Source organism: Budorcas taxicolor, chromosome 19 (assembly GCF_023091745.1).
Source record: "Budorcas taxicolor isolate Tak-1 chromosome 19, Takin1.1, whole genome shotgun sequence".
NCBI lineage: Eukaryota > Metazoa > Chordata > Mammalia > Artiodactyla > Bovidae > Budorcas > Budorcas taxicolor.
In genome coordinates this window covers 54,987,064-55,012,896 of record NC_068928.1, presented here as the reverse complement: position 1 = coordinate 55,012,896, position 25,833 = coordinate 54,987,064, and the positions used below count along the sequence as shown (strand labels likewise).

Genomic DNA, 25,833 nt, shown 5'->3' with positions numbered 1-25,833 from the left:
GTGCCACAGACACTGGCCCAAGTTGGCTGGAGGGCTGCCCACACAGTGGGGCCTCGAACTGGGTTCCCGAGGCTGCAGGACAGCCCAGCTGTGGCTGCAGCCCAGGTCAGCGCTGAGAAGAGGCGAGGGAGGTGCAGAACCTGAGACCCCAGGCCTGGGGCTGCCAAGGGCGCTGGGGAACGGGATGGGGCTGAGGGAGAAGCAAGGTCCCCAGCGCTCTGCCCACCACCCGTCAGGAACACTGACTGGATCTTCGGGACCGAGATCCAGGACCTCAACCTAAGGTCATCTGCGCTGTACCTTCAGGAAGTAAGGAAAGAGGAAAGGATATCCCTAACTTATATGGCACAGACTATGAAACTTCTAATTAGAAGAAAAAAATCCGCTTCCTGAGGCTCACTGACCCAAAGCAAACCCCAGAAGGAGAGGAGCACATCTCCCCAAGCACCTCCGGAGCCGACGCTCAGGTCTAACAGACACAGCTGCTCTTCCTCCCACCACTTCCGGCGAGCCGCTCCGCCGTCCACCGGGAAGACAGCGGCCCACTGAGCCCACAGAGCTTCATGCGTCTCATGTTTAAGTCACTTTTATTCCTTGCTGTCCGACCTTGCTTTTGGGAATTCTACTGTTGATGCTGTAATAGATATAAAAAAGTGACTGAGAAAAAACAAGAGTAAGGAAGGAAACTGACTAAAATATGATGGCATATAAAAATTACAGGTGGGGAAATCCTGTAGGGCCTCTACACTCTTATCAGGCATCAGACAGACCCGCACTGCCAGGAAGTCAGGAAGCACGTGACAGGACAGGATTTTGCAACAAGGCTCCCAAGGAGAGAGCCGGGACCAGACGGGAAAGGGGGAGTGTAAAGAACGGGCAGAGCAGCCAGCATCTTTGCCTTTTAATAGAAGATTTGTTTTCATCATTTCTGAGGGTAACATATTTCTTCTAAAAATAGAGCTCTTTGCTTGTTCTGAAACTTCTCAACTTTCGCTCAGAGGTGGAGGGGAATAAGGCTGACTGTAACCCTGGGGTGATGCTGCCAACGTCTCGTCTCAGACCAACTCTTCAAGGGCTCCTGGGTGCTCACAGCAAGGATGAGTTCATTCAAATCCATGGTACTGAAGAAACACGACAAAGCATGCGAGCCCCCGTCCGTGCCAGGTGTGGACCCCACAAAAACAGTCCTGACCGTGGCTCAGTTGAGACCAGGTGGCAGGGCCCCTCCCCGGGGAGGACGACACAGGACCCTGCACACGTTTACCAGAAGACTACAGGGCGTCCTCCCAGCACACCGGGTGGGAACGGAAGTGTACACACACGAGACACAGGAAGGCGGGCCAAGGACGGCACACTCTGCCCTGGGCCGACGCAGACCTGGACTTAATGTCACGGAACCTGCTGGGGTTTTCTCACAACACAGACTGAGAGTCAGACTCTCCCCTCCCTGAGGAAGGGCCTGGTTAGCTCCTGAATCCAAAGATGCCCTTGATGTACCCGGTGAGGCCGCTCTTGGCCTTCTGCTCCAGCTTGTCCTCGAGGGGCGGGAAAGCCACATGGTTGAGGGCCAGGTCAAAGAACAAAGGCTTGCAGGGAATGGGCTGGAACCCCGGCGGGAAGTGCACCAGGTTGGCTTGCTTGGTGACGAGGGAAGGGTCCAGGCAGAAGGTCTCAAACCGTTCAACCAGGGGCTGGAAGTCAAACCAAAGCAGGAACCCAGAGTTAATCACAGCCCATCGGTGAAACATTCGATCCCCACAAACCTCCTGTGAGGGGCTATTATGTCCTCACTTTATTTATAGCTGAGAGTCACTGAAATCTAGAGAGGCTGAGAGTGGTGGGCTAGAGTGGGATACATGCCTGTCCGCTGTCTGAGTCAGAGCCAGAGCTCCCAACCAGAGTGCACAGCAGGTCCCTAACTTTATTTGGGACCATTTACATGACACCTAACTTAACGTAACTTAACCTAACATAACACAGGCAGCTTTCAGGTCCGGAGTAAAAGGAGCGGGGAAGGGAGGGTGTTTCCTGATAAATGAAGGGCCCTCTGCTCTACAGATGAGTACATGCTCCTAGGGAGTCACAAAATCCTGTTTATTCTTCAAAAGCCACAGCCCACTTACCTTATTGTCCTTGACTTGGGAAGAGGTTTCTGTCTGGTGGGCATCGTTTGTATCTGAAAGTTTCACAGGATTCAGTGAGAACATGGACTTAACGCAACAGGCTTGAATGATACCTATCACCCGCCTGGATCCTAAACCCCAGGGATAAAGGCAGCCCATCTGTGGGGAGTCAGCCCTCTCCAACCCAAGGCAGACAAGTCGTGCCGATAACAGACCACACACCCAGAACCAGCGTGCTCAGCCCAGTGCGGCCGGCATGGCTCCCTGGACAGGCAGGGGGACCGCATGCCAGGGTTCCTCCAGATTCTTCCACATAACCTGATGCCTCACGGGGGCAGAGGAAATGGCAGGAAAAACTAAAATCTCACGGATCAACCGAAACAACCCCTTTCAGTCTTACACCAGTGGTGTAGGGGGTGGGAGAGAAGAGGAGCAGCAGAGAAGGGGAGTCCGGGGACACAGGCCGCAGGGAAGAGGCGCGCGGCTCACCCAGGATCGCGGCTGCCTGCAGGGAGCACTTCTCCGACCTCACTTGTGTGATGAGCTCCTGCACGTCCGGCAGGTCCTGTGACAGTGAGGAAGACATGGACCCGTGAGCCAGGGCCGGGCCAGAGAGGTGCACCAAACTAACCCAAGCTAAGTAACCCGACTGGTGTTTTCACGGATTTCAGGTAATTTAAACGTTTTCCCTATTAAAAAAAGCAAAACATAGAAACTAGCCCGTTTCAAGGCGAGAAATCTATGCCATGTCTTAAGTAATACTGCCTGAAAATAATAATGACAAAGATAACATTAACACACTTATCATACACCAAATGGATTATGTGCCAGGCACTGCCCTAAGCAATCCACACAACTGTCAATTTCATCTTCATGATAATCCCGGGACAGTCTGTACCTGCATTTTACAGGTGAGAAGACAAAGCACAGAGAGGCCAAAGAACGTGTCCAGTCACGTCCCCAGTGGCCACAGGGCGGGACCCAGAGCCTGGCCACCTGGCTCGAGGACCTCAGCCCCTACTCACAGCCCTTCTCTTGCCTCAGCTTCTCACTTGGCAGAATCTGGAATGATCGGTCAGGTCTGGATACTGCTGCACCCCTCATGCCTGCTTCCTCTTAGTTCCCCCCTAACCTAAACCCTGGCATGTTAGGGCAGACGGGCTTTCGTGAAACCCTTCTTACTTCTCTCCGGAGACAGACCGTCCATGCTGGTTTGTCTCCACATTTCAACAACACCCCACCCGACCATGCTGCCACACTGGTCACCCCTCCCACTGCCCACGCCCGCCTCCCACCTACTCTTATTTCGCCTCCTTCTTGTATTCGGAGATGGGTCCTATGCAAGTCTTGTGGCTGCAGCAAAACCACAAGCTCTCTGAAGGCAGAAACCAAAGTTTTCTCTACGGCTGAGCCCAGGGCTGTTCCAGGTAGACACTCCCACACTGGCTGTAACGTTGGTAACAGTAACCTTAACCCCGCTTTTCTGAATAGTTCCTACTTGTAAAATATACATGGGTCCCCTGAACCACTGCGTTAAGAATCTGTGTAACCTCACAGCAGTCCATAAGCTTAAAAATCTAGCTGTCATTCAAAAATCAGTAAAATACACCAGATTGGCACGTAAGCTTTGACATATACCCTATCACATGGCAGTCTAGCTAAAGTAAAATACACTTTTAGACTCCATAGACCTGTACCCTGGCCTGAGAATCTGCATTTCTAGCAAACTCCCAAATGCTGCTGCTGCTGGTGGTCCCCACACCCTCATGTGGAGAGGCTTCACCAGTGGTTCTCCACTTCTGCAGAGTAGAATCACTGAAGGGCTTAAAAAAGCCCCAGTGCAAAAAAGTAAATAAATATTATAAAAACCCCAATTCTCATCCCACACCAACTAGAGCCAGACATCCACCTTGGAAGCAGTTCCCACACAGAGCCGAGCCTGAGAACAGTGCTCTGGGGCTGTACACCGGGTGAAGGCCGTCTCTCTTAGTACTTGAGTCCTCTTCGGGCTGGAACGCTGCCACGAGTTACACCCACAGCTCCCAGGCACTCGGGCGCACCACATCCCAAGGCTGACCAAGCAGGACCTGCCTGAGAAGGCATCACAGCCTCACGGCCAACTGCTCAGGGCTTAGAAACAGGCGAGGCCACTGGCTTACCTTGAGGCTGTTCTTGAAGGCTCCGGCGTCGGAATTCACTTCATCCGCGTATTTCAGGACCCTATCATACAGGACAAGGGCTTCACTCCACTTCTTCACCAGCACGTAGGACTGAGCGATGAAGAAACACCTGACGGGGAAGCAAAGAGCCATAGTATTCTTAAGCAATAATCACCCAAGATCAAGGCTTTCCTTGCTGTTTAGGCTAAATAAACCATCGCGTCTTTTAACGCCAGGCTCACTCCCTGGGGTGGGAGAATTCACCATTCTCACTGTTCCAGTTCGCCAGGCTAACCTGCAGACTCCTCCTTGAAACTGGAGCTGACTTGACAGTGTAGGTCCAAAGCTGACCCACTGTCTTTTACTTACTGCTAACTCTGTAAAAAAGCTGTAATTCCCAAAAGGCCCAGGAAGATGAAGACAGGCAGGAAGGAGGGACGTTGTCCAGCTGCAAATGCTACCTACACCACCCACACATCTAGGTCATAACCACTCATGTCTTTCAAAAACCAAAACCCAACCTTCCAGGGACATGCTCCCAAAGCTTCTAGAACCTTCCAATGGTTGAGGGGAGCCCTGCCCATCCCAGGGGAACTTACCTGTAAGCCTTGTAGACCAGAGTTTTGAGGCCTATCTCTTTCTGGAAGGCTCTATCCTCCTCTAAGCCAGGAAGCTGGAGCAATTCCACCAAATTCTGCACAACAGATGTAACAGGAAAACTCATGAAGAGGGGGACCCACACTGAGTGTTTGACAGAAGATTTGGAAGGACAGACGTGGGCAGAAAGAGCGAGCCTGGGCTTCAGGTAACGGGGACGTCTGTGACGAGTGACTCAGCTGCAGCCACACCTGGCATCACCTCCGCCCTCCTGACCCTGAGAGCCCACGTGGCCTCTTTCTCTCAGTCATGATTCACCTTCTTCAGAGGCTCCCTAGACCCTCTCAGCTGGAGGGGATCCCTCTGGTTCTGAACTCTCATTTCAGATGGGCCCCTTGTGTGGCGCCTACACAGACACCTTGACTGTGGGGAGGGGTCTCAAACTCCCTCACCGATGAGCTCCCGGGGGGCCGAGGCAGCGTGGCCTCAGGTCCCAGGACACGTCAAGGCAAGTGGGCGACCAGCCTGCACAGCAAGTGCTCAGTGATGAATACCGGGGGTATACCCATGTCTACATATCCACACAGGCTTCCCTGGGGCTCAGTGGTAAAGCACCTGCCTGCCGATGCAGGAGACATGGGCTCAATCCTTGGACTGGGAAGATCCCCTGGAGAAGGGAATGGCAACCCACTCCAGTATTCTGTCCATGGGAAATCCCGTGGACAGAGGAGCCTGGTGAGCTATAATCCACAGGGTCACTAAAGAGTCAGACATGACTAACACTCTAAACAACAACAAAACACATCAACACGTCTGGATATCAGGTTCACGGACAGCTGAACTGGTATGAAAACAAGAACTTCTGTCTTTTACCGAGTCATCAACAGCTCCTGGCTATCACAACCCTTTTGCTATGTCATTTTGCAGCCAACCCACGCACAGGACAGGCTTTCCCAACCCTCCGGGGTCACCTGCAGAATGATGTCATAAAGCCGGATCAGGTCCTGGGGCCGAGGGGCGCGCTTGCTGTCATCGTCCGGCTGCTGCTGCAGCAGGGCCTTCTGCAGCCCTTTAGCCATGTTCTCGTTCCGCTTGATCGCTGTTGACAGCTTGATGTAAGTCAGGTAGCTAGAATGGACCACATGTCAGCTCAGGTGATGCTCAGGGAGGCGGATGTGCTGGGAAGAGCACTGGACCACAAGCTGGGCCGCCCTGGGGAGCTGCGAGGGCGAGGGCGTGTCGCCCGGCAGGGCTGGGAGGCCTGGGCCTCAGCCTCCACGGACCTTCGACTCTGGCTGCTGTTTGGTGGCGAACTCGCAGGGGACCCGCATGAGACCTTATGACAAAATTTGATTTTAACTTGAATTATATCTTCTGTATCTTTAGAGAGTTACCAATTTCAGAGGACACTGCTGTTCCTTAAGACGAGAGATGGATAGCAAGCTAGTTCCTGAAATAAGGCCTAAACAAATACAACAGTATCGGAAATGAGAGAGCTTGTGTAGGAGTCAGGTGGAAGGCCCGAGGGGTCAGGGTGAAGAGCAGGAGTAGAACTGGTGAGAAGGCTGTAGAAGAAAGTAGTAATAAATGCTAAAAGCCCAAATCAACAAGTAGCAACGTACACATGTCATTTAGACACATGGAGGTAAATACCAAAAGAATTAAAACTGGCACTGTCAGGCTTGTGGGAACTTAGTTCCTGACCATGGACTGAACCTGTGCCCCCTTCATTGAAAGTGTAGAGTCCTAACCATTGGGCCACCAGGGATCCTCAAAAGTGGCTGCATCTGAGAAGTCATGAGATGGGCTTTCCTAGAGCTCTGCAGAAAAATCAGACTCTCAAAACAAATAACTGTTATTCACCGAGCAGAACAGGAATCTAGATACATTTTTATTAAGATATCAGAGCTTTACTACAATACAAGAGCTACTAGATTCCTGACTTTAATCTATCCCAAAGCTGGCCTCTGGTCCTAACTGCTCACTGTCCCTATACCAGCTACATGTGGAGGTGGGAAGACAGATCCCAGGGCGAGGGGGCTTCACAATGTGGAAGTGTCCTGAGCCCCGCTGAAGCTCTTGGTCTTTCAAGGCTAGGAGGCTGACAACTGCCTTTGCCTCTTTGTGGCTGTTAACTACCAATACGTCCCCTAACCTCCTAAAGCCTTGTTTCTCACGGGCTTATTGAAACAGAAGGGAGATAAGGACTGTTGCTGCTAATATTCTGTGCATCTGAACCGTAAGGCAGTCAATGCGACATAATACCAAATTCTCTAAGAATGGAGATTAAAGCAGAGAGAGGAGTTTTTTTTGGTTTTGTTTTTACTAAAATGGCTGGAGGGCAGGGGTTGGGAATGACTGAAAATATTGCCAGGTTCACTAAAAAGTTGTAAGCAGTGACTAAGACATTAAAAATTTCAAGGTCACATGGAAAGAGCACCTGGGGAGAAGTGGAATTTTATTTCTCCCAGGAAGTTTGAAAAATGTCACTCTTCCTTCCTCCTCTTTTCTGTGAGACAAAATGACCTATCTTTTAAAAACTTAAACTTGACAAGGCAATTTGAAAATGGGTATGAAAGAGCAAAGGGATAAAACCAATCAAGATGTGCCCAAGGAGAAAGCTGGTGGGGTGGGGGTGGGGGGACAACGTGCTGGACCAGACACCAAGACCGGTGATGAAGTCACAGTAAATCACAGCGCCGGCGTCCGTGCAGACAGAGCAGCAGAGTCCAGAAAGCCAGCGTGCAGGGAGTGCGGGATGTCCGCCTGCGCGCCAGCGGGGAAGGACACCCCGGCCCATAAACCGCACGCGGCAACAATCCGTCACCCTCGTGGACAAAGGTGACGCGGATCTTTACCGCACTCAAAAATAAACTCTAGATGGAATTAAAGTTGGATTGAACTTGAACTTAAATGTGGACAGGACAACGTAAGCCATTCAGAACGCAGAGGAGGGTCACTCTAGGAGCCTGGCGCTCCTACAAGGAGAGCGATGAGCTCTAGAAGAGGGGCAGGAATCAGCAAGGGGGCCACAGGGAACTCCAAAGTTATCGGTTACATTCTAGTTCTTCTGTTGTACAAAAACGGGAAATTATACAGATATTAGAATAATATACACACGCAAATCTCATATGCAAAAATGTGCACAGATGCACTCATATTTGAATATGTATCGGTAAATTATAATGTACATAAACTGCGCATACTCTTGTTCCAATGACACATCATGCGAGGTTAAAAAGCCAAAGTGTCACATCTCTTACCTGTGCAGGTACTGAAGGTTGGACACCTTCCCCGACTCCACGTCTAGGGTGTAATCTCTCTGTTTCTGCAGAATGTAAGAAGGTAGAGATTAAATGGCTGATTACGTCCTTGGCTCTGACCACCTCATTCAATGGTGTGGACCTCAAAGTGCCCTGGGACACAGGCACAGACTACGAAGTTGAGGTCCTCAAATATCAGAGAACTCCTGGGCTTTTCTGGAACGACAAGGTCACTCAGTTTCCACTGACAAAGAAAAACCAGACGTGAACGAGAATTCAGAGTAACGGCTGGGAAGGCCTCCTGGCCACTGCGTCCAGTGTTCAGACTCAAAGCATTAAGGCAGACAGTCCTCAGGCCACGGCTCTGTTTTAGGACCTGTGTCTTAGACCCAAGGTCTATGCCTCGTGCCATCAGCTCCTGCCTTCCTGGTTGACTGAAGAATGGCTCCTAAAGTGAGGAACCTGTGAAGATGTGACCTTACACGGTAGGAGGCCTTACAGACGTGGAGAAGTTTAGGATCTCTTGATTAGCCTGGACAGAGAAATCAGGGGACTTTTCTACGAGTCCAGGCATAATAAAGTTCATCAGTGACAGGTGGAATGGACGAAGGGAGGGGGGAATCACACAGGGAGAACAGACAGGCTTTTTGGCAACAGGGAAGAAGGACAAAAACGGTTCTGAGGTTTCCAGCCTAGATGCCTGAATGAATCACAGCGATATTATTAGAAAAAGGGAGCACCGGAGAAATCCACCTGGAGATATGGATTTGAGACCGGAGGCTCAACAGATAAAACATGAAGCCATTAGGACAAGCAGGACAGAGGGAAAGAGTTTCTCAATTTGGTGGAGCCCAGAGGAGGCTGCTCTTGCTGGTCAGCCAAAATCGCCACATCTAAGTACAACGGTGGCTAAGAGTCCCTGCTCTGGGAATGTGACACACAGAGCAGAGAGGACCTCAGCTCAGAGCAAGAGCGGGGACTCAGCTGAGAGTCCTACCTGATCTGACTTGAGCTCTTCCCGCACGGCCTGGATGGCGTCCCGACATTCACTGAGCATGGATTCAAACAGACGCTCCTTGGTTTCTTCACTCTCAGCCTAAACAGAGGCAGAAGGTGGCGAAAGAGTTTCTTTTTGAGTAAGTCATGGTATTCTGATGGAGGAGGGCATGATAGTGCTTTGATTCCTCCTGTTAGACATAAATACACACATCCAACCAAAAAACAGCCTGGATCAGAGAGCATTTCAACTGTTAATATTCTTTATCATATACAATTTTTCTTATGGTTTTATTCGTTAATTTGTATGGAAATGAGAAGCGTGTATATATAGATGTAAAGTGAACATACTGAAAAACATCAATACCACTGATCTAAACCGTCAACCAACAGAGGCTTTCATCTTTCCTCCATCACAGAACTTTCTACTCTTTTCCTTCAATGCCTCTACCTGTGCTCAGGACCAGCACCTGGCATTTCAGGGGAGCCTTAGGGACTAGATTTGGGGCACTGCCACCTCACTCTGAAGCACAGCACAAGTTTCTTTCCCTTGCAAATGTAACCCAACAGAGTTGTAGATACTGGATTTCTTCTAAGTCCCAAGTAGGTGAGTGAGTGAGTGACATTACTAATGACATTACTAATAACCAAAGATATATTTCTCTCCTAAATGCCATATGAGGTTTTCCTGCATATAGGAGTTATTCCATACGGCTATGCTGAGAACATCTCAGGGCAGATGAAGCTGACAAGCATTTAATAAGTCTCTGCAAAGCACAGGGCGTTGCCCCTGTGCCAGCCAACCGGGATAAGGCAAAAGGTGATTCATTAACTGAATACCTGCCAAACCACATTATCATCCTAAGGAATCTGACTAAGCAGGTAGGAATGGACAAAAAGCAGAAAGGAGATGAACTTGTGTTACTGGCAGACCCACTCTGACATTAGAACATCAACATTCCCATGATTATATTTGACTTTCCACAGAAACTAACATCCAATCTGATCTCTTGACATTCAACTGACCTCCAGGAAAGCTCAAAAGAAAACCCAGTACTGCCCACTCCTTTAAGATATGGTTGGGAGGGGCCTTCAGAAAAAGCTTTTCTTCTCTTAAGAGCTCTCATGTTTTTCCTAGTTTCCAGTGTGAGGAAGAAAAAAAAACCCAAAACTTCCTTGTAAATTACCCAATATAAATCAAACATACTTTTCTATTTATAAGTTACTTGACTTTCTTGTTGTTCAGTAACTGAGGAACAAATCAGGGGCATGGCTAGTCTATAAATTTATAAAGGCAAACCCAGACACCATTAACACACTGCAGGCTAGAGCAGGGCTGTCCCCCAGCACTTTCTGTGACGGTGGCGTCCCTGCGTGGTCCAGTGTGGGCACCAGCTACAGGTGGCTGCTGAGCACCCGCAAGTCTAATCAATGTAAACAGCCGTATGTGAGCAGGTGGCTAAGGTACCAGACAGCCCGGCTCTGGAGAAACACACTTCACACCAAACACTGTGAAGGACCTCAAGTCAGCAAGATTCTCTCTACTCGTTTAATCAAACTAGCCAAGTTTTTCAAAGTACAAATCCTGTGGACCGGGGCAGCTGCACAATTAACAACTGGAATAAGATATGAAACAGCCCTGGACCAGCCACACACACACACACCAGAGCCACGTCGTGAGCAGGCAAGTGAGCTCCAGCACCAGCCTGGCATCGTGCAATCCAGCAAACATGCCACCAACACCCTTTTAAGACCGGTGGGGTTCAGCAGTTGGGGCAGTGAGTGCTTAAGTAGAAGAAAAGAGCCATTTGGTTTTACCAGCTATGTGGGACCTGCCTCCTTTCCTAGGGAAGGAATGGCTCAAGTAAAAAAAAATTAATATGATGCGAAAATGCTATACCTCTTTACTGCCAGGTATTACCTTCATTCCCTTTGAATAAAGGCACTCTGCATCAAGGTACTGAAGAGCGGCAAACCTCCCTCCCCTCTGCTTCCAGAAAATTCTTCGTTCCCCTGGGATCTTACAAAGGTCTTAAACCACAATGAAGGGAAAGGCCGATCTGGATCACAGGCCGTCAGTCGGCTGTGTTCGTACACAGCCACACTGCACAGGGACAGAGACCACTCATCTCTGGAGCAGAACCTCTCACGGTTCTCCCTGGGCTGGGCAAAACGTCCACAGAGGAAGCCTGAAACACATTTTGTCACTTACACTCTTATTCTGTAAACCTATCTCGGAGGCAAACGTAATTCTGAAGGGACAGTGGAACAAGAAACACCTCTCCACGTGTATGCAGAGGGAGGGTCCCTCAGAGCCCACATGCAGGCGGCTCAGGTCTGCCACAAAACCAACAAGAACTGCTTCTGCACACACGGGCCAACTCCCTGCAGAAGAATTTGTGGCCAGCCTAGGTCTCCCCGGTGGACCCGTGACAGGGAGAAACCCGTAGCCCAGAAGTAACGCGTTACTCAGTCCTCACAAACAAGTTTGAGATCAATTTTTATAAAACTTCAAACACTCTCAGAAGTGCTTTTCCACAGCCCCAAGGCACGTCTCAAGGCTGAGGAAAACCAGCTGTGTGTGTCCTGAGGCGAGGCCCTCAGCTCTTAAAGACAGAACTCCCAGACTGTTTTCACTTGTCTACTTGGTGTGACAGAGACAGCAAGGTGAGTCCAGCCACATTCTCCACCACACCCGCAGGAGAACCAAGGGAATGGGAGCCCGCCTCCCTTGGCACAGTGAGGTCTAGGAAAAAACAAACAGAAATCGAGTAAAGAAGGACACAAACCTCACGTAAAAATAGATTATAAGAATCATCAAACCTACAGACATTTTTAACCTGCCCCCACCCCAGCTGCGTGACATCCTCAAATTACCACCAAGACAATTCAGGTGTGATCAAGTATTAACAAAGCAAAATAAAAACAAAAGAGAAAGTAAGACAATATTAAAGACATGAAGACCTAAAGCTTGGCTCAAGAAAAGGTGGCTGCTGCAGCTGGATTTGGCAGCTGATTAAGCCTCAGCTCCAGTCTCTGCAGTTTAGTATTATCTCCTTGAATTATTTCTTTCTTCTTGCTTTTCAGTAAACTGCTGTTTTAGTATTTAAAAGTCATAAAAACCTCTACAAGCAACCAAGAAGTGGGGGGCTACCAGATTCCTCCAACCCAGTTGCCAGAGGGTGGGAAACACCAACAGCAGCAGGGTCAGGACACACTGCAGTGAGAAGCCCCGTCTCCTGGGCAGAGAAAGCTCCATACAATAAGCAGAGCTGGCAAATCAGCTGCCAAGCGCACCAGTGAGCAAGCAGTTCTGGAGATTAGCCCCGAATAGCCAAAGGGCCTTTCCCATGCATAATAACCCAGGGTTCATTCAATTCAGTACACAGTTCGTCAGCCACAGAGCTACGCCTGAAATCTAAGGGTTTCGCCAAACTTCCTTTGACACCGTACTTAAATTATTTTCTTACTGGCTTGACCTGGTGTATGTGTGATGCAGCATTATCAGGCATGTAACTGTTTTTAAGGTTAAAACCTTAATGGGATTCCTGGGATTAATACACATTTTGTTTGTTCAACCAAATTATTTAAAGGTCTTGGATATTCAAGCGATCCTAATTCACCGTAAGATCCTTAAAGACCACAATTAACTGTATTCACCACAACCAGCACATTAACCAGGCACCTAACAGAAGATAACACTACAGATTCTACGAACACTAAAATGATAAGAGGATTTATAAACTGTCAATAAAACCAACAATTTACATGAAATTAATACAATACTTACATTAATTAATGTAAGTACTATTAATACATACATACTTTAAAAATATAAAATCCAAACTGACACAAGATGAAACAGAAAATCTGAATAGCCCTCCAACTCATAAAGGAATTATATATTTTTTAAAACAGGCAAAAAAAAATTATAAAAATCTTCCCACAAAGAAAACTCCAGGCCCAATAGTATCACTAGTGAATTATAACGACCATTTAAGGAGAAAACAAAAAGTTACATACTCTTTCAGAAAGCAGAGGAGGGAACATCCCTAAACTTGTTTTACAAGGGATGTATAACCCTGACACCAACCCTAAAAAAATCCACCTGCCACTATCTGTATAAAGAAGGGCTTTTAAAAAGAATATATTTAACACCATAAACACGCACACTGAAGGCGAGGTGGGAACACACAACTAACAGCAGCTGCGATGAGATGACCAACCGTGAGAATCTTTATCTAGTCAAGGCTGGAATCATGTCACTGCCCTTTCTTGCCAATATTACCAAAATGTTGGCCAATCTTGAACTTTTTTTTTAGTATTTATTTATTTGGCTGCATCAGGTTTTAGTTTGGGCATGCGGGATCTTTCACTGCGGCACCCCAATCTCTAGTGGTGTGCGAGCTTAGCTGCTCTGCAGCGTGCGGGATCCCAGTTCCCCAAGGACTGAGCTGGTATTCCCTGCACTGCAAGGCAGACTCCCAAGCACTGTACCACTAGGGAATTTCTTTGAACTGCTTTGTAAGGGGGACTATAACCTGGAGATCCAGAAGTCAGCCCTTCACCTACACTAAAACCCGAGTTTGAGAGTAATCCTTTTATATGTGCATAAAGCTCAACTAGTCACCCGCGACTGAAGTGATCTTCAATTTTAAAGGCAACAGCTTCATGTGCAATTGTGAAATGTTTTTCACCTGGTCTAATTTAGCCCAATCTGAATTACTTTATGAATAAGGCAAAAATACCTCCCCCACTTAGACCTTATTCTCTATTTGTAAAAAAAAGCAAAAGAAAGATAAATTCAGATAAAACATGCCTGTATCTTCTCCTCCCACGTGGGAAACCCCTACCTCAGTAACCTTCTGAAGTGGAGAGGATTCTCCTGTGAAGGACTACTTTTTTCCATTAAGATCTTCATTAAAATTCAACTTTTTCAGTCAGAGGCCCAGGACCCTGCTTTTCTGTTAAGTGAACTTACATTTAGCTTTTCACCAAAACCACATAAAACGATCCTGTTACTAACCTTCCTGATGAATCTAAGGCTATGTGGAAAATTTCAAGGAACATGAGCTTTGGAATCAAAAGGGTATGGTTTTAAACGCAGGCACTCCCTTCTGTCAGACATATGGTTATGGACAGGTGACAGCTTTCCCATCTGTAAAATGAGTATCACCCACCTCACAGTGTGAAGAGAGAAAACACACGAGAGCATTAAGCAGTATATCCAGGATATAAAGGAGGATCACTACACTCCCTGCTTGTCTCTGTGCTATCTGTCCAGGTGACCACCAGGTAATAAAAAATTTGGTGAAACAATTTGTCAGAACATGAAAAATCCTTACAACGTGTTAGTTAAAAAAAAACGTGAAACTGGATCTCAGTCTAACAAAAAAGTTATATCTTGCAAATACAAAGGGCTTGAAACATATTTTCCTTTTAGTACAATGCAGTATCAGTGAAGGTATATGGGAAGTCAGTCTGTAGGCTGATCTCTTATAAACACTTCTATTGTATAAATGGTAAGCATGAATAGCTTTAAAGTTACTTACTAAATCTCCCTATTCTATCCAGAATTCCTGATTATCACTGATGCCTGGCACAGATCTGTGGCAGCTCTCTTCTTCCAGTATGTATCACTTGAAAGAGAAAACCAGCTGCATAATCTAAATGGTTGCTGTCAGCCCTAGTCAAGAAGAGAGGCCTCTATACTGTTAAGGGCCAATGAAATACTGTCAGAAAAAGTTTAGACTTTTAGATGAATGAAAACTCAACTTTTTGGTACTGTTCTAATCTTCTGTCCTGTAAGCAAATAAAGGGGGAGGTGAGGGGCCATATGCAATATAGACAAAAGGCGCAAAGAAATCCTTCAGTTGTTGAAAGCTGCCCCCAACCAAAGGAGCCGCTTTGGAACAAGTCACTGAAAGGCCTGGATGCTTAACAACCCATCAGCACAACTAGCAAAGCGCCTCACACACATATCCCTCTGGGGACAGCAGCCAGCTGTGAAGTCTCATGAAATGCCACTGGTCCCTGCTGAGGCTGGAGACACAGGGAGTAGCGTGGTCTTTTTTTCAGAAGTTCTTCACCTAATACAGAGAAGGAGCTCTAAAAAATGCCTCCATCACTGTCTACTCCATACAAACCAAGATCACCAGAATCTCTTCTCTTCTGGAACTCTTTTGGTTGTTCACACCCACAATCAGGTAATAATTATGTCAGCAGGAGCATCGGGCAGTACGGCTCTGCATGAATACCGCATAAACACCACTCGTACAACAAGCTGATCGGGTTTAGCCAGGCTGTCTTTTAAGGACCCAGGGACAAGAGGTGACCCTTCAGGGCTGGAAGGTGAGGATGAGAGGTCAGCGAGACACAAGACCTAACAGCCGTGCTGCTGCACCACCGGCTGGGCCAAATGTCACCCCTGACTTGAAGCAGCCCTCTGCTGCTCCCATTTTCACTGAAGGCCGTCACTGTCAACATGAAAACTCCCTGATAAACTCAGCTTTCAAAAGAATTCTATTCAAGAGCGTGCATCTGGAGATGGTTACCCAAATCCTAATCAGCAACAAAATATCGTATCTTAAACACACAAGGACAATGGGCAGACACACCTGAGAGAACAGAACAGGCCCAGCTCCATACCTGGACGATGGCGGCCTCGTTGTCGGCCAAACCCAATAAAAAGATCCTCACTTTGTCGATCTTCACAGGAACCGTCCTGCCCCTCCATTCCACTTCACTCATGGTGGCTGCCTGCTTGGCTCGCGTCTGAGTGATCAATGCCTAGAAAATAGTAATAAAATGTTAAAGCTTCAACCGTGGATGTGAGTGATTAGGTGAAGCTCACTGGAAACTATCGTTTGTCTCTTCCTGCAACTAACGTATTACACATCCTTGGGCCAGGGAACTAAAATCCCACAACTACAAAGCACAGCAAAAAAAAAAAAAATTAAGTGACAAAAACTTTTCATTAAAAATATAGATATAAATATGCATATATTAACAGCAATTATCCCTGGATGAGGGGATTGTGTGTTACTTCTTTTATTGGACATTTTTTCAAACCGAAGACTTTTCACAGCATGTGCATACTAGATTACCTCCAATTTTTCAGCCAGGAGACCCTCAGTGCCCCCAGACCTCAATCTCATCTGCATGAGTTCATTGATAGCTGACTGGTCCCCTGAGAAAAGAGAGAGAGATTGAGAGGAAAACCCTCAAGTGTCTTGGTTGTTTCCTCAAGAACTCTCAGATTCAACTCCAAGCTCTTCCCCATCCACCAGCGCATTTCAATGAATCCTAAGTCCTTTCACAAGGCTCTGGGTGGGCACAGATACAGCGGGGCCAAAACTGAAGCTAGGGAACTGCCTTCTGGATGTCGAGCAGAGCTGACACTGACAACTGTACTCTTCATCAACACAAACCCACACCAAAGAAGGATGCGGGGGAAAAGGAGGAAAGTTAAAGCCATCATCCAGGTCCCGCAGGCCGCCTGTCGCTGCCCCGCACAGCCCCGCTCACCAATGTTGTAGGCACAGTAGCGAATGTTGGGCGAGATCTCCTCCACCCGCTGGTTGTACAGCACAGCCTGCTCTTCTGTGAAGGCGCTGGCCAGCTTCTCGTAGATAGTCCTGCCAGGCAAGGAACATCACGGTTCATAGCAGCCTCGCTTTAAGAAAATAAACTCACAAGGAACACAGATCAACTACTAGAACTGGCAAGTTCTGAGGCTGAAAGAGAACAATCCACATTTCTCAAGAGAAGGCAAAAAGAAAGAAACCGTAACAGCTTTCACAGAAGCAATCACTGGCTGATCCGCAGCTTCCATGTGACTCTTATCAAAACCAGCCACAGCCTTTGGGCCAGAGGACTTACTTGCATTTATTAAAAGCCTCAATGGCAGCTTTCCACTCTTGATGTTCGAACCGCAGCATTCCTGACAGGTAAGCCGTGTAAGCCTGTGAGGTGACGGGAAAAGGGACACTGCTTCAATATGCAGGAACCAGGGTACAGCCCAACCTCTACTCGCTTCAAACTCTGATATCAAGAATAGATATTCAGGTTGATTCTAAAAAAATCAAAAAATGTATCTCACTAATAAAATGTGACCCATGGGTAATTTATGATTCATCTACTTCCCAGGAGAGAACTTCAAAATAAAGAAAATTTACTCTCTTTGTTTTACTCAACAACCCACTTCTGGGCTATACCATTAAAAACAAAATTTTTACTTTGTGAACTTCCCAGATATAAGTTTTTCACATACATATCAAAAGAAGCACGGGCTTTCTTAAAAGTTAGAGCCAATTCTTAAAATCCAGGAGCTCAAAAGTAAGAGCCAACTTCACCTTTTAAAAGCAAGATTAGGTTTTTTCCTCCCCTGATTACCAACATACAATGGAAGAGACTCTGTTCTGTTTAACTGTATTATTATTATTTTTAAAGTCACATCTCTAATCTCCACAATAAAGCAAAGCTGATGTTATGACACTAACCTGAGCCTCCAACTTGGTCTTGGCATCCACACGATTGCTCTCACACAAGCGTTCCAACTCCTCAGCATGCTTCACGGCTTTGCGTAGGCGAGACAATAAGTGGAACCGTTTTCGGGGCTCGGTGTTGGCTTCCTGTTTGAGCTGCATGGCATAGCTCCAGGCTCTCTCAGCATCCATCAGAACCAGAAGCAAATATCTAAATCAGAGACAGAACAGGCCGACTGAACAGCGAAGGCAAGGAGCACCAGACTCAGGTATCCTCTGAGGAGTAATCCTCGGCCTCTCAACTTTTCCCTACGCCCTCCTTTGCTTTTCTCCTCAGAGCTGCTCTTCTCACAGCATCAACCATGGTTCCCAAATCAGCATCTCCGGTAGGTTTCTAATCACCTACTAGACGTATCTCATTGGAAAAACCTGCTACCACCTCAAACTTGGCAAACCCAGACTTGGTGGTGTTAGTCGCTCAGTCGTGTTTGACTCTTTGTGACCCCATAGACTGTAGCCCTCCAGGTTCCTCTGTCCATGAGATTTTCCAGGCCAGAATACTGGAGTGGGTAGCCATTCCCTTTCCCAGGGGATCTTCCTGACACAGGGATCGAACCTACGTTTCCTGTGTTGCAGGCAGATTCTTTACCACTGCACCACCTGGAAAGCCCTTACTGAAGTATAACTGACTTAAAATTCTGCATTAGTTTCAGGTGCAGGGTATGAGGTATTACTGACTATATTCCCTATGTTGTGCATTACATCCCCATGAATCATGACCGGGAATTATTTCATGACTGGAAGTTTTTACCTCTTAATCCCCTTCCCCTCTTTTACTGACTCCTTCCTATTTCCCTTCCCTCTGGCAACCACCAACTTGTTCTCTATGAGTCTGTTTTATTTGTTCAGTTGTTTTTTAGATTGCACATAGACTTGAAAATGCATGGTATTTGTCTTCCTCTAATTTCATTTAACATGATGCTCTCCAAGTTCATCTATGTTGTGGCAAATGGCAAGATTTCATTCCTCTTTATGGCTAGGTCACACATATGTAAATGATCTTGCTTTTAAAAGGTGAAGTTGGCATCTCTTGTTTTTGAGCTCTTGGTTTAAATACAGATATAGAGGGACATCCCTGGTGGTACAATGGTTAAGACTTCACACTCCCAAGGCAGGGGGCCCAGGTTCCATCCCTTATCAGGGACCCAGATCCTGCATGCCACAACTAGTACCTGGTGCAGCCAAGTCAGTCAGTCTGAGATACTGACCCCCAGACTATTAACACACACTGCTTGATAGAGTAATCGTATCATGTTAACCACCATGTACATACTCAGCAATGAAATACAGAACTCTTAGGTAGTACTTTACATATGGCCAGATTTCACTTGAGATATACTGATTTAAGGCCACAGGACTGGAAAAGGTCAGTTTTCATTCCAATCCCAAAGAAAGGCAATGCCAAAGAAGGCTCAAACTACCGCACAATTGCACTCATCTCACACGCTAGTAAAGTAACGCTCAAAATTCTCCAAGCCAGGCTTCAGCAATACGTGAACCGTGAACTTCCAAATGTTCAAGCTGGTTTTAGAAAAGCCAGAGGAACCAGAGATCAAATTGCCAACATCGACTGGATCATTGAAAAAGCAAGAGAGTTCCAGAAAAACATGTATTTCTGCTGATTGACTTTGCCAAAGCCTTTGACTGTGTGGATCACAATAAACTGTGGAAAATTCTGAGAGAGATGGGAATACCAGACCACCTGACCTGCCTGTTGAAAACTCTGTATGCAGGTCAGGAAGCAACAGTTAGAACTGGACAGGGAACAATAGACTGGTTCCAAATAGGGAAAGGAGTACATCAAGGCTGTATATTGTCACCCTGCTTATTTAACTTATATGCAGAGTACATCATAAGAAATGCTGGGCTGGAGGAAGCACAAGCTGGAATCAAGATTGCCAGGAGAATTATCAATAAACTCAGATATGGAGATGACACCACCCTTATGGCAGAAAGTGAAGAAGAACTAAAGAACCTCTTGATGAAAGGGAGGGTGAAAAAGTTGGCTTAAAGCTCAACATCCAGAAAACTAAGATCATGGCATCTGGTCCCATCACTTCATGGCAAAGAGATGGGGAAACAGTGGAAACAGTGCCAGACTTTATATTTTTGGGCTCCAAAATCACTGCAGATGGTGACTGCAGCCATGAAATTAAGAGACGCTTTCTCCTTGGAAGAAAAGTTATGACCAACCTAGACAGCATATTAAAAAGCAGCCAACAAAGGTTTGTTTGCCAACAAAGGTCCATCTAGTTATGGTTTTTCCAGTAGTCATGGACGTATACTGAGAGTTGGACTATAAAGAAAGCTGAGCGCAGAACTGATGCTTTTGAACTGTGGTGTTGGAGAAGACTCTTGAGAGTCCCTTGGACTATAAGGAGATCCAACCAGTCTATCCTAAAGGAGATCAGTCCTGAGTGTTCATTGGAAGGACTGACGTTGAAGCTGGAATTCCAGTACTTTGGCCACCTAATGTGAAGAGCTGACTCATCTGAAAAGACCCTGATGCTGGGAAAGACTGAAGGCAGGAGGAGAAGGGGATGACAGAGGATGAGATGGTTGGATGGCATCACCGACTCAATGGGCATGAGTTGGGTAAACTCCAGGAGCTGGTTCTGGACAGGGAGGCGTGGCATGCTGCAGTCCATGGAGTTGCAAAGAGTCGGACATGACTGAGCGATTGAACTGAAGAGACACTGAAATTTGCATTCCAGAAACCTTACCTAATAACCAATCAGGTTATTAGTCTAATCACTGACTTCAACATTTACCATTCCACCACAGTTATTTCTGAACAAGTTACAGAGTCTCTCTGAGCCTGTTTTCTGTTTGTTTTTTTGGGCCATGCTATGCATGGGATCCTAATTTCCTGATCAGGGATTGAACCTGTAGCCCCTGCATTGGGAGTGCAGGGTTTTAACCACTGGACCGCCAGGGAAGTCCCAGTTTCCTCATAATGGAGGAGTAGTAGAAAAGATGCCGATTCCACAGAGCTGCTACAAAAACCACATGAAATAACTCAAGTGTGTGGCACGACATCTGTCACACTGTAATTGTTCAATAAATGTATTAACAAGATGTACTCAGCACTGAGCAGTCAGTACCTGTTATCAGTCAGAAGATCTTCAGTTACTTTTTTCCCTGTGAATTTGTGTCTGTTCCCCATCTTAAAGTTGAGTGTTTTCCGAAGACGTCTTTGTCTACGCGAACAGTAGCCCCTGTAAGAAACCACAACCCAAAACCATTCAGCTAAGCGGATAGTACTTTCAACAGTAAGTTCTATAATAAGGCAAGGTCAAAAGTTTGGGATATTCTACTTATGGTTGCTATAGATACCACCATCCTCTTGCAAATGTTTACTGAATGGAAACACGCAAGGCGATGACTGGAGTTACAGAACACGTGAAGAGACAGAGGACATGGTGCCCACTCTCAAAGAACCACACTCACGCTGGAGAGAGTCATGAAGACAAAACGGCAACCACAAAAGTGAGGCAAACGGCAAATCCAAAGTGACACGAGTAACCTTTCTCTTCTTGCTAACCCTCTTCACTGGAGTGGGCTTTTGGCGGGCTTTGAAAGAATGAGTCAGATTCTGATGGATGTAAGAGGGAAGAAGGGGCATCCTGACGGAGACTGGGATGATGAGGAAGGCATGGAGAAAGGAACTACAAGCGCATCTGAAGAAAATGAGGTGAACAGGGATGTCACCAAGAAACACGATGAATGTCACCTCTTATGCCAAGCCTCTCTCTTCTGTACTCATGCAGTTTTTAATTCTTACTTCTGCTATAGTTTGAGAATATTATAATCATGTTCTTACATCTCTCACTAATATAAACTCCTTGAGTACAAAGATGATTTTATTTTCAAATTTCTCCCAATGTCTTAGCACAGTGCCTAACATACAGATGGGCAATAAAAGTATTTTGACTAAGCTAGTGTAAAAATACATGCAAAAAGAAAAAGAAAATAAAAAAATAAAAATACATGCAAAATTTTACCACTCTTACTCAAAACAGCGTAAAATTTACAATATAAAATGATACTTAAACAGTAACTTCAACATCTCAGTCTTAAAGCTACCAAGGAATGGGTTATTAAAAAAAAAAGTCTGACTGAATCTATGAACTATAGGTCTTTTTCCTCAATTCATTATTATACTTTAATTATCACTTACCCTTTTACATAAAAATCAAATGGAACATACATATTATGGATAGAAATGCAAATTGGTAAAAATTTTCTGGCGATGCATTTATCAAGATCCTTAAAAATGCTCATACTTCCTGAACTGAGAGTCTACTCTTACACTAAGGAAATAATCAGAAATACAGAGAGGAATGATCAGAGATTCACGGGAACAAAATTTTTAAGCCTACAAAACTGGCTACCATATAAATAACCAGCTCAGGGGAAAAGGTAAATAAACTATGGTATGTCTATATAGCTGATATAGATATATATCAGGTTATAACACAACTAATAAAAATCACATGTACAGAACATTTTTATAAACATGGAGAATTACTTAATACATAATGTCCGGCAAAAGAGCAGAATACAAAGTTGTATACACAATGTGAGCAAACTTATGGAAAAAAAAAGCACAGAGAAAGACTAGAAGAAGAAAAATAGTATTTGGTAGGCACACATACACAAATATATTTATGTACTAAAAGAAATATGGGCTAAAATGTACACAAAGTCATTTTTATGTTATATTTTACTACCAAAAAATCTAATTGAAAATCCAACATTAAAAAGATTAATAATAACTAGGAAAACAAAACAAAACAAAATTGGAGTCCAAACAGCCATTCAACTGGAGGATAAAAGCAGACGACGGTTCACCCCTGCAATGGAATACCACTGAGTAATAGGTGAGAGAATCTGGACACGAAAGGCCATGTTCCGGACAAAGCAAAACTACAAGGACAGGAATCAGAACAGCAAATGCCAAGACCTGGGATATAACCCAGATTCTGTAACATGGTTAAATTAAAAAAAAAAAAAAATCACAATTCCTTGTTATTTTCGCCTGAAGCTTCCATGTATCTGCAAAGTCTTAAGGCAAAGTAGATAAAGAGATTCACTCTTTTCAAATTTGAAAATTAAGTATCTTTTTAAGGATTTGATATAAGTTAAGAACTAGACTTTCCAGGTATACTTTCTGGTAAGGCACAGGAGTGAGGGTAGTAACAAAGGCAAACCAAGTCTGAAAAAGCCAGAGAAATCTATACACCTTGCAAGCGATACTAACCTGTACCTCTGGAAGTCTCCATGCCGTAAACCGTGCTGCTGCTGGGACTCCTTTATAATCTGAAGAACTAGAGTCAAGATTAAGGAAAAGCTTACAGTGCCAAGAATCCAAATAATCCAAAACTTTCATCCATATTAGTACCATTAATCTATTTGTATCAAATTACAGCTCATTAAACATTTCTAAAATGCTTAGTACATTAACTAGTGAAATCTCTAGTGACCATTTTCAATAGCTACCTTGTCAGAGGACAGGGCTGCTGCTGCTAAGTCGAGTCCGACTCTGTGGGACCCCATAGACAGCAGCCCAACAGGCTCCTCTGTCCCTGGGATTCTCTAGGTGAGGATACTGGAGTGGGTTGCCATTTCCTTCTCCAATGCATGAAAGTGAAAAGTGAAAGTAAAGTCGCTCAGTCAAGTCCAACTCTTAGCGACCCCATGGCCTGTAGCCTACCAGGCTCCTCCATCCATGGGATTCTCCAGGGAAGAGTACTGGAGTGGGTTGCCACTGCCTTCTCAGGAGGACAGGGCTAAGCATGTAAAAAACCTGATAGCCTGAACTTTCAGTTACTACTTCAAACTAAAAAAGGAGGGCACCCTTAGTCATTGAAGATTAATGAGACCCAACCATTTAAATCAAGCTGCTGGATTCTATTGATAAATGCTGACTACATTTGGGGTGGTTCCCAGTGATTTACACCTGGACCTAGTGTTTTTACTCATTTAAGCAGATTCAGGTTATAAATGACGTGTACTACTAGTCTATTTGCATAACCTTCTACAACTGCCAAACCTGACTTTCCTTAACAGCTGTGATGCTGTCTGCACCTATGGCAAGCACATGCCAACCAAACCAGGCCATAGTTTGCATTAAAATACCAGTTTTGCTTTTAAAAGAACAAGCATTGACCAAATTCTCCTCTTGAAGAATTTTTAAAATATTTTAAGATTATGTCCCAAACTTTGGGAAGTCCAATGACCTTTATCTACCATTTTAGTTTTCTTTTAAAGTTTCCTCAATACTTCTTTATAGGGATATTTAAAACACAGAACAATGAAAGGGCTATTTCAACAACTAAAAAGAAACCAGCATGTACAAGATCTGTAGTAAAATCAGAGCAATCTAACATCCATTTGGAAGGATTATCACCAGTTCAAAAAGTAAAACTGCCATCTGCTGAAAAACTTCAGTATGTTAAAAAGTCAAGCTACATGTACTATTTCAGAAATTTGCCTACATTTTCATTTCAAAAAGCCACAAACTAATATCATACACACTCAACCGTGATACACTCTGATGAAAACTAGAAACCGATTCCTCAACAGCTCATCTGAATGACTCTCGACAAGACAAAATGCCCACGAGGCATATTAAGAGTATGTACACAAGTAACAATCTTTGATGATTTATATTCAAAACGGGCAAAAAGCCTTTCCTTGGAACAGTCAACCTTCGCCTCCACTTGCAGAGCATCAAACTGTACTTTTTACTATGTACTCTCCGACGGCTGTCAGACAGAACTATTAAGCCAAAACGTCGAGACTGCAGTTTCTTTCTCCCCACTTCAGCAGCCCCAGGTGCCAAGTTCATCAGAGTGGCCAGTGTCAGACCCACCACCAGCCCCCTCAAACTGGGCAACTGCGGGGAAACTGCCGAAAACTGCCCCAATTTCTGGTGCCGACTGAAAGAAGAGAACGTTCCCCAGCGCAGAGGGCAGACGGGATGCGAAGAAAAGTCAGTCGAAGAGCAGACCCTGGAACTGTTAAGTGCCCAGGAAGTCGGGGCGAGAGCAAGTGCACCCCTCGGCCTCTCCTGCCCAGGATGAGGCGGCCCCACCGCCTCTCCCGCCCGCCGGCTCGCCAGATCGACACGTAGTCATTGCCGAGTTAGGCCCGACTACTGTAGGATACTCTCCAAACTCAGGCTATCCCCGAATTCTTTGTGTGCCTTCGACCCAGCCGAAGGCCGCTCGTTTTCCTTATTTTCCTCTCCTCCAGCACTGCGTCCACCACCGCTCCCGCCGCTGCCCCCGCCGCTACTACCGCCGCTGCCGCCGCCGCCAGGAACCTGCTTCTCAGCAGCCATCTTGCCCATGCGCCGCAGAGCAGGACGGGATAGAGGAGGCGAGACGACACGGGTGGCAGAGAGCCCGGCCGGCTCGGACTGGCTGACGGGATAGCGGCGGACTCCGCCGCCGACAGCCCTGCCCGCAGGCAACGGCCACTTGTGGTAGCGCACCTGCGCGTGGATGCCGATTCTGGGTCTGCAGCGGTGGCGGGATTAGGGCTGGGGACCCTGGAGGGGCGAGGACGCGGTAGCTGTTAAGGTCTCCTGGAGGCAGTCTTCCTTGGATGGAGGACCCGGCCCCGCCTCCTGCATCCCTGCGCGGGAGACCCCGTTGGATAAGATCTTTGCATCCCGGAGTGTCTTCCTCCCCGGAAACCTGGGAGCTAGGATTCCCACCCTAAGGAAGGAAACACCCCGCCTGGAAGGGGACAGCCTCTGTCTGCGCCGTCCTCTGGAGCCGGCCTTGATGCAGGAACTCTCAGATGCATGGGGATCTGTGCCCTTCTTTGGACTTCGAGTAGTTCGAGCAGAGAGAAGTGTTGAAGCGTGGAAGACTATGAACCTTTGCTCTGCAATATGGCACTGCGAGCTCTAATTCTGGCTCTGTCGTTATGGCTGGGAGATACGGGCAAATAGCTTAATCTCTCTCTAAACCTTTCTTCGCTCATCTGTCAATGTGTGAAAGTGGTGCAGTCGTGTCCGACTCTTGGCGACCGCATAGATTGTAGCCTGCCAGGCTTCTCTGTCCATGGAATTCTCCAGGCCAGAATACTGGAGTGGGTTGCCATTCCTTTCTCCAGGGGATCTTCCTGACCCAGG

At 46.3% G+C, this 25,833-nt stretch overlaps 1 protein-coding gene across 1 annotated transcript; it reads right to left on the bottom strand.

The window, feature by feature from the left end:
• Positions 1-886: 886 nt before the first annotated feature.
• On the bottom strand, positions 887-25,041 carry SRP68 (signal recognition particle 68). The gene is made up of 16 exons (XM_052657164.1): positions 24,858-25,041; positions 22,948-23,014; positions 20,789-20,902; positions 17,640-17,835; positions 17,020-17,102; positions 16,666-16,775; positions 16,245-16,327; positions 15,787-15,927; positions 9,140-9,238; positions 8,143-8,207; positions 5,851-6,007; positions 4,882-4,976; positions 4,283-4,412; positions 2,613-2,688; positions 2,124-2,176; positions 887-1,691 (listed from the first exon to the last, which is right to left on the bottom strand). Exons 1-16 carry the CDS (start codon positions 25,039-25,041, stop codon positions 1,464-1,466), a joined length of 1,881 nt encoding a protein of 626 aa, XP_052513124.1. The 3' UTR covers positions 887-1,463.
• Between the last annotated feature and the right edge of the window lie 792 nt (positions 25,042-25,833).